Genomic DNA, 9,913 nt, shown 5'->3' on the forward strand with positions numbered 1-9,913 from the left:
ATCACACTGGACAGAATGGAGGTCTAGTTGTAGGTCAGTCGGCTGTACAACTGTCTTCTCTTACTAAAAGGTGAGGAATAATGACTCCCCTGCAGCCCCCCATACTGCACACTGACAGCAGCCCCCCATACTGCACACTGACAGCAGCCCCCCATACTGCACACTGACAGCAGCCCCCTAACCCCCATGCTGCACACTGACAGCAGCCCCCCATACTGCACACTGACAGCAGCCCCCCATACTGCACACTGACAGCAGCCCCCTAACCCCCATGCTGCACATTGACAGCAGCCCCCCACACTGCACACTGACAGCAGCCCCCCACACTGCACACTGACAGCAGCCCCCCATACTGCACACTGACAGAAGCCCCCTAACCCCCATGCTGCACATTGACAGCAGCCCCCCATACTGCACACTGACAGCAGCCCCCCATGCTGCACACTGACAGCAGCCCCCCATACTGCACACTGACAGCAACCCCCCATGCTTCACACTGACAGCAGCCCCCCCTCTTGCTACACACTGACAGCAGCTCACCATACTGCACACTGACAGCAGCCCCCCATGCTTCACACTGACAGCAGCCCCCCCTCTTGCTACACACTGACAGCAGCTCACCATACTGCACACTGACAGCAGCCCCCCCTCTTGTTGCACACTGACAGCAGCTCACCATACTGCACACTGACAGCAACCCCCCATGCTTCACACTGACAGCAGCCCCCCCCCTCTTGCTACACACTGACAGCAGCTCACCATACTGCACACTGACAGCAGCCCCCCATGCTTCACACTGACAGCAGCCCCCCCTCTTGCTACACACTGACAGCAGCTCACCATACTGCACACTGACAGCAGCCCCCCCTCTTGTTGCACACTGACAGCAGCTCACCATACTGCACACTGACAGCAACCCCCCATGCTTCACACTGACAGCAGCCCCCCCCCTCTTGCTACACACTGACAGCAGCTCACCATACTGCACACTGACAGCAGCCCCCCCCCCCTCTTGCTACACACTGACAGCAGCTCACCATACTGCACACTGACAGCAGCCCTCCCCATGCTTCACACTGACCCGAGCCCCCCCCCCCCCCCATGCTACACACTGACAGCAGCTCACCATGCTGTACATTGATAGCAGCCCGGACACATCATCTGCTACACAGAGAACTGCGACATCCTCATCCGCACATAGGAGATACGGGACTCCGAGAGCACAATGGGTACCCAGCTGTGTATAACGGGGAGAGGGGGGGGGGGGATAAAGAGGGGTAGTGAAGATCAATAGGTGGTAATGAGCATGGAGGGAAGGTAATGGGGATGGAGAGGGGGTAAATGAGGACTGAGAGAGGTTTATAAGGATGAGGAGGGGTGATGAGGATGGAGGAAAAGTAATGAGGATGGATAAGGGGGTAATAAGTATTGGGAGGGGTAATGAGAATGGAGAAGGGGTAATAGGACTGAAGAGGGGGTAATGAGATTGGAGGGGGGGGGTAAATGAGGATGGAGAAGGGGTAATGAGTATGGGGAGAGGTAATGAGGATGAATGAAGGGTAATGAGGAAGCAGGGAAGGTAATGGAAATGGAAAGGGGGCAATTGGAATGGAGGGGAGGAACCACAATGGAGAGGGGGTAATGAGGATGGAGGAAGGGTAATGAGGATGGGGGAAGTGTGATGAGGATAGAGGAAGGGTAATGAGGATGGAGAGGTGGTAAGTAGGATGGAGAGTGGTAATGAGAATGGGAGAAGGGTAATGAGGATGGAGAGGGGGTAATGAGGATGGAGGAGGGAAAATGAGGATGGAGAGGGGGTAATGAGGATGGAGGAGGGAAAATGAGGATGGAGAGGGGTAATGAGGATGGAGGAGGGGTAATGAGGATGGAGAGGGGTAATGAGGATGGAGAGGGGTAATGAGGATGGAGGAGGGGTAATGAGGATGGAGGAGGTGTAATGAGGATAGAGAAGCGGTAAGGAGGATGGAGAGGGGATAATGAGGATAGAGGAAGGGTAATGACTAGAGGATAGAGAGGGGATAAGTAGGATGGAGAGGGGTAATGAGGATGGGAGAAGGGTAATGAGGATGGAGAAGGGGTAATGAGGATGGAGAGGGACTGGGAGTAAGGAGGATGGAGAGGGGGTAATGAGGATGGAGGAGGGAAAATGAGGATGGAGGAGGGGTAATGAGGATGGAGAGGGGGTAATGAGAATGGAGGAGGGGTAATGAGGATGGAGAGGGGGTAATGAGAATGGAGGAGGGGTAATGAGGATGGAGAGGGGGTAATGAGGATGGAGGAGGGTTAAGAAGGATGGAGGAGGGGTAAGAATGATGTAGGGGAGGTAATGCGGTTTAGATCAGGAGGAGATACAAGTTGGAAAAGAATAGAAGCTGAGAACAGAGGAGGATGTAAGCAGTGGGGGAGGAATATAATGATGGGTTATATTATACAGGACTCACACAGAGCATACAATGATGAATGGAGTGACAGCTATCACCGAATACAACTCACTGTACTCTATTGTATACTAAGCTAATGGAGTTATAGTGCAGTGCAGTCATTGTAAAATAATTAATCGATGGAGTAAGATGACAGAGCAGTAACATACTGAAGTAATAGTAGGGTATGGAGTAATAGTGTACTAAAGTAATAGTAAGATGTTAGTAATAGATAGATACTAGAGAGCGGGTTACAATAAAACGCCTCTGCATTACTAGTGAGATAATTGAACCAGGGCAGACATCAGTAATATAGAGAGAGGAAAAAAAAAACCACTATTAGATCACAGAGTCAGTGGGGTAGTTGAAATTATTTTTTATAGAATAGGGGGCATAGTAAAACGATACAATTTTAATACTGAGAATAAAGGGGCAATTTAAAACGATATAATTATAGGTAATAATGAGATTATAAAATAGGAGAGGCATATTATAAAACTAATACTGAGATATAAAATAAGGGGGGCATGGTAAACCTGTATAACTAATATGGAGATATTGAATAAGGGAGGTATAAAAAAACTATATTTATATAGAGATTACAGAATATGAGGGTATAGAAAGGCTACACAAGGGTAATAATGAGATCAGGGGACATAGCGAGATGGCAGAGCCAGCAAGGCATGATACATAGTCTATGGTCCAGTATCAGTGAGATGACAGAGCCAACAGGGCATACATAGACTAGCACTGTCAGTGAGATGACAGAGCCAGCAGGGCATACATACTTAGACTATAGCGCAGTGTCAGTGAGATGGCAGAGCATGCATAGAATATAGTGCAGTGCCAATGAGATGGCAGAGCCAGCAGGGTGTACATAGACTATAGCGCAGTGTCAGTGACATGGCAGAGCCACCAGGGCATACATGGACTAAAGCGCAATGTCAGTGATATGGCAGAGCCAGCAGGGCATACATGAGCTATAACACAGTGTCAGTGAGATGGCAGAGCCAGCAGGGCAAACATAAACTATAGCACAGTGTCAGTGAGATGGCAGAGTCAGTAGGGCATACATAAGCTATAACACAGTGTCAGTGAGATGGCAGAGCCAGCAGGGCATACATAAACTATAGCACAGTGTCAGTGAGATGGCAGAGCCAGTAGGGCATATATAGACAATAGCGCAGTGTCAGTGAGATGGCAGAGCCAGCAGGGCATACATAGATTATAGTGATAGTCAGTGAGATGGCAGAGTCAGCAGGGCATACATAAGCTATAACACAGTGTTAGTGAGATGGCAGAGCCAGCAGGGCAAACATAAACTATAGCACAGTGTCAGTGAGATGGCAGAGCCAGTAGGGCATATATAGACAATAGCGCAGTGTCAGTGAGATGGCAGAGCCAGCAGGGCATACATAGATTATAGTGATAGTCAGTGAGATGGCAGAGTCAGCAGGGCATACATAAGCTATAACACAGTGTTAGTGAGATGGCAGAGCCAGCAGGGCAAACATAAACTATAGCACAGTGTCAGTGAGATGGCAGAGCCAGTAGGGCATATATAGACTATAGCGCAGTGTCAGTGAGATGGCAGAGCCAGCAGGGCATACATAGATTATAGTGATAGTCAGTGAGATGGCAGAGTCAGTAGGGCATACATAGGCTATAACGCAGTGTCAGCGAGATGGCATAGCCAGCAGGGCATACATAGCTTATAGCGCAGTGTCAGATGATATTGCCAACTGGGCATAGGTAGGGAAGTGGCATGGCAGGGGCTGCAATCACAATGAGGTGACAGGACCAGAATAGGATAGTGTGTATCAGACAGGAAGGGTTGAGGATGGGTCTGGTCCTGAACTTCTAAGGGGCAGGAAGATAACGAGGATTGTACTACAGGGAAAATGACACGAGTAGGAGAGGAGAGAGCAGAAGTGATAGAGTGATGCAAGAAGCAGAGGAGGGGGAAGAGAGCTCCTGATGATGATGATGATGATGATGATGAAGAAGGTGTGAGAGGCAGGGAGAAGAGTGAGGACAGCACAAGGTGCACAGACCCCCCTGTCTCCCTGGAAGGATGCTCACAGACCTCAATCACACCAACTGTAGTGGCTGCTGCTCCTCTGGGAACCGAATCTTCACTGTCAGCTTTATGATCATCTTACTCCTGGCTATCCTGCTGGGCAATTCCCTGATCCTGGCAGTCTTCCTGGGCACCAAGCACATCCGCACCCCACAGGGTTACCTGAAGACCTCGCTGGCAGTGGCAGACCTGGCTTTGGGCATCTTGGTGGTCCCTTTCTCAGTATACGGGGAGATAAGGATGCTGTCTCTGAATGCCTCTACTGCAGAGGGGGGCTATGAAGTGCTCTTTGTAGGATCCTGGCACCCTTGTTACCTGATAGGACCAGTCTTTGCTGGCTGCACTTTGGTCTCCATCAGCACCATCTTCCTGCTGACCATTGAGAGGAGCATTGCCATCCTGAAGCCCCTGCACAAGGAGGTGGTGATCACCAGGAGGAGGACACTGCTGCTGATCTTGCTGTCTTGGACTGCCAGCTTCTTCCTTGCCATGACCCCCATGATCTTCAGCCAGGGTGGCATAGTTCTGGAGTACAATCACTGCAGCAGAATGTGCAACTATGCCCCAGCCCCTGCATCCCCTGCCCATGTCTGGCAGATCCTTCTGCTCTTTCCTGCCTTTGATTTCAGCCTCTTAGGGGGCACCCTGATCATCAATGCCCTGTCCCTCACCACCATCCACCAGTATACCAGGAGGAGGAAACTTTTATCTGGGACAGACCAGGAGCCCCTCAGAGTCTCCTTCTCTGACATTAAGGCTGCCAAGATCATAGGGACCCTGACCATGGCCTTCACAGTCTCTTTCACCCCCATAGCTGTGTTTGTGGTGGGAAACGTTCTGGGATACCAATGGTGCACCTTTTCTTTTTTTGCCTTTTGGATACTTGCGAGCAACAGCTGCTGTAACGTGATCATCTACAGTGTGTGTGACCAGCGCTTCCGCGAGGGGGCGCGCCAGCTCTTCATCTCCTTGCGCTGCTTCTGCTGCAGGACATCTGAGCGCTGAGCTGCTGCAAACTGGGATTTTCCAAGGAATGTACATGGATGGAGTGCAAGCTCCCTGGACTCAGCTAATGGCCAGGGATGCAGCTCCTCTTCAAAGGGCAGATAAAGTGCAAGGGATTGCATTGTCAGCATCAAGAGACAGATCCAAGTACAGTCTAGGCATTTAACTTCTGTCAGTGCCTGCCAATACGACCTCAGTGTTTATTTTGGTGTACTCTATATAACTTTCAGTAAGTGAATTCGCAATTCATTGACAATGGGTTTGGTAGATCTCCAATACAAGCTACACATCTTTAAGGGCACCTTAAGGGGAATAACCTGCCTGCCAGTTTCATGCATATCTGAATGTACCAGGCAGATTCTGAGCTGACTTTTCTTGAAATGTTTATTTTTTTGATCACTCAATGATTACTGCACAGTGTTAGCCTTCCCTGACTCTGCATCATACTGTGATCATTAGACCTTTCTTTTAGGACAGGGTCAGTTTATGGTCAAGGGGCAGATGAGATCAAACATCATGGCTTTGATCTGCTAAATTGTTCTTACACTTATGTTGTATTGCTAAACCTTTTCAGGTCCTTGGGGCAATCATCATTTCTTCCCATCTTCTTATCATTGCCAGAGGCGAAATCTGCCACCACTTTCCTTCCAGACTTGTTTGATCATTGACTTCATATGTGAGCAGTGAAAGGATAATTCCTTTCTTTTTAAAACTGACCTTACACTTAGCAGCCTGATTGAACAACATGCCCATCTACCAACAATTATATAGTATGACAGCCAATGGCTAGATACAAATTGAGCAGATTGGTTAGGTTGGGCTTCTACTGCATGGTGTTAGGTAGAGATTGCACATTGAGATTGCAAGGTGTATGGCCAGGGGTTGTGTGTAGAATCAGAAGTAGATATCTTTCATTACACTGGAAAGTCTCTGACACTCTTGCCATTGCTTTTTTACACTGGCTGATTATTTATTTATTAATTTTGGTTCACAAATTTGGCTTTACAGGCTTAACAGCAATGACACCAGCAGTGTATAGTGGTATAGTATGCAGAAAATAGTAGCTTGTGCTATATAGATTGAAGTTGCCTGATGTAATGATTGTATAAAATATGCTGGAGAGTAACAATGCACTACCTGATTATTTTGTGCAGAACTGGTGTAGGTTGGAAATCAGGTGGGGATATTGAGTACTCATTATAGCTAGGAAGTCCATATATGGGTGATGCATAAAATGCGTAACCACCAACACACAATGCAAATGAATCTGTCACCTATGCGACTTTAGTAAACAGAAATATGATCAGGTCACTGTCCTTCACACATCATTATTTATGACTATTGCTCTGTAACAAAAAAGTGGATGGTGGTCAGCAAATAGACAACCAGAATGCCTGAAAATCTGAGTTAAATCAAAGGGAAAAAATTAGAACTATTGCCTGTAACAACTAATCAAATTTCTTTTTTATTTATTTTTTTTTTTTTCAACTGTTTTACTGTTTTTTTTTTTGACAGATTAAACCTCAATGGTTTCTTCATTCATTTGCTCCAGTTTTCAGAAATGAACCTCTCTTTTACTACTCTGATATAATTATTGCTCCCAGCATGCATTACAAGCCTTGGAAATTGCAGTCCCAGAGTTAGAGATGTAAAGAGCATGAGTCACGATTGGGTATATGCAAGAATCGGAATATTAATCCTAAATTAAAATAATGGAGGTTTATATTTGATTCCCTTATTTATCTCTAGTTCCTTTTCTTGTTTTTTTGGATTGAGAACCAGAGATTAGAAGTTGATTGATGAGTACCCTATCTACTGCTGAAACTCACATGGTTGTCTCGCAGCTTCTTGGTTTGCATAACAGTGTCAAATGATAGTGTATTTTAGGTATTTACATTCCCCATCACTAAGGGACTGGTATGCACACCGAGGATGGTTTGCACGCCGAGGAATTGGGAGATTATGGGGCTGATTTACTAAAACTGGAGAGTGCAAAATCTGGTGCAGCTTTGCGTGGTAGCCGATCACCTTCTAACTTCAGCTTGTTCAATTAAGCTTTGACAAAAAAAAAAAAAAAAAAAAGCTGGAAGCTGATTGATTTTGCACTCTCCAATTTTAGTAAATCAACCCACTGTGTTAGGTCAGGCAGTTGAGAGAACATCAGTGGTCAGACTGATAATGTTCTTTGTTCCTGCGCTGGTAGGCTGAAGTGTTGAGCTAGCCGTACATGGTAAGATTTCTCTCAGTCAGTTCCACAGGCTGAACAAGAGAAATCTACTGTTTTGATTCCTCCACCCACGCTAAACAGCAATGGAGGAATCTTCCCTACTGCAGAATGTATTCTGACAGCCAACACCATCAGTTGTCTGAATACCTCAACAGTGGCTGTGTCTGATTTGTTGCAGTCACTGTTTGGACAACAATTTCCTACCCGGCTCTTTCAATTTTAAAGCCAGCCATAGACATGTACAACCAACCTGTTGGATTTTACATGCGTTTATTGCTAGTGGCTGTTATAGTCTCATTATGAATAAGCACTGAGACGTATGAAATGTGTTAATGACTACAGATCCAGTGTAACTTGTGTTGTCCCTGCTTTATATGGACTAAAGTTTGAGCATCTGCATCTAGGCAAACTACAGGGTGTGCTGGGTGTGCCTGGGCACACCCTAATCACCTAGTACACATTAGCATTATCGCTCTCTGTGCTGGCGGGCAGATGGGAAAGATCTCACTCTTACCAGCTCAGCCATAAGAGAAGTGCTAAAGCATTTCTCTTTCATTGTGCCAACAGGGAGATAAATACACCGGGGCCATATACATATAGACACACACATGCATGTATGTTTGAGATTTGAGGTGCACAGCCTAATGCAATAGGCTGCGCACACCTATGTAGTGTGCGGCTCACTCTTCCTATCCTATGATGTAACGGTGGTGATCCAGGGTGAGTACCCACTACAGAGGTCTCGTTATATGAATTGCAGCCTCACAAGGAGCAGGGTTTTCTTTTCTTGGGTCTGGTATAGCCGCTAGCTAATAATCACTGTGTTCTCCAAGCGGGGGTTGGATTTTCCCATCAAATCTGACTGTGTTGATGGGGGATTCAAGCGACTTTCTTTCATTGTAGGAATGAAAATCGCTCCGTCGATGGCCCACCTAAGATTGAGGGATGCCAGGCAGGATAATGCCACCAGGTCCACCCATAGCTCAAATTTTGGCTGGTTCATCAGGAACTGGAAGAAATTTGCTACATTTATGGTCAGCTTAGAGCTGTCTTTTCTGTTTGGCAATTTGATAGAGTAATCTTGATAATCTTTGATAGAGAAATCAAACTTTCTGTTCCATGTTTCGTTAAAACTGCAAATGAGTCAAAAAATATTGACTTTCATTGACAGCCAGGAGATGGGGTTAAAATTGCTCTGACACAACATGGAGGAAAAAATTTTTTCCCCAATTTTGATTCTATTTCAACTTGCTAAACTATATTAAAGTTGTCAGTTTATTACCCAGTTTTTATTTCCTGACATACAGAATTTTGGTGGTTTGTCAAACTGATGGGTGATAAATTGCTTGGCTTCTGGTGATTACTTGCAATTGTATTTGATTTTCTTGGTGGCTCAGAAGTGGTTGAAATTGACAATAAGAGCAAATATTAATTTTTTCGTAAGAACGTTTGTATGATTTGAAGTTGTATTAAACCAAAAAAAAAAAATGTATATATATATATATATATATATATATATATATATATATATATATATATATATACAGTGCATTACGAAAGTATTCGGCCCCCCTTGAACTTTTCGACCTTTTGCCACATTTCAGGCTTTAAGCATAAAGATATAAAACTGTAATTTTTTGTGAAGAATCAACAACAAGTGGGACACAATCATGAAGTGGAACAAAATTTATTGGATATTTCAAACTTTGTTAACAAATAAAAAACTGAAAAATTGGGCGTGCAAAATTATTCAGCCCCTTTAGTTTCAGTGCAGCAAACTCTCTCCAGAAGTTCAGTGAGGATCTCTGAATGATCCAATGTTGACCTAAATGACTAATGATGATAAATAGAATCCACCTGTGTGTAATCAAGTCTCCGTATAAATGCACCTGCACTGTGATAGTCTCAGAGGTCCGTTTAAAGCGCAGAGAGCATCATGAAGAACAAGGAACACACCAGGCAGGTCCGAGATACTGTTGTGGAGAAGTTTAAAGCTGGATTTGGATACAAAAAGATTTCCCAAGCTTTAAACATCCCAAGGAGCACTGTGCAAGCGATAATATTGAAATGGAAGGAGTATCAGACCACTGCAAATCTACGAAGACCTGGCCGTCCCTCTAAACTTAAAGCTCATACAAGGAGAAGACTGATCAGAGATGT

The 9,913-nt window shown here is 45.5% G+C and overlaps 1 protein-coding gene across 1 annotated transcript; it reads left to right on the forward strand.

Annotated features, from left to right (window-relative positions):
- Positions 1-4,084: 4,084 nt before the first annotated feature.
- On the forward strand, positions 4,085-6,171 carry LOC309556814 (rhodopsin, GQ-coupled-like). The gene has a single exon (XM_082259332.1). The coding sequence runs from the start codon at positions 4,516-4,518 to the stop codon at positions 5,524-5,526; it is 1,011 nt and encodes a 336-aa protein (XP_082115458.1). The 5' UTR covers positions 4,085-4,515; the 3' UTR covers positions 5,527-6,171.
- The last annotated feature ends 3,742 nt before the right edge of the window (positions 6,172-9,913 follow it).

Source organism: Pelophylax lessonae (assembly GCF_965119305.1).
Source record: "Pelophylax lessonae genome assembly, chromosome: 5".
Taxonomy (NCBI): Eukaryota; Metazoa; Chordata; class Amphibia; order Anura; family Ranidae; genus Pelophylax; species Pelophylax lessonae.

Coding starts and splice junctions, on each gene's coding strand:
- LOC309556814 (XM_082259332.1), top strand. CDS start 4,516: ATGCTCACAGACCTCAATCACACCAACTGTAGTGGCTGCTGCTCCTCT.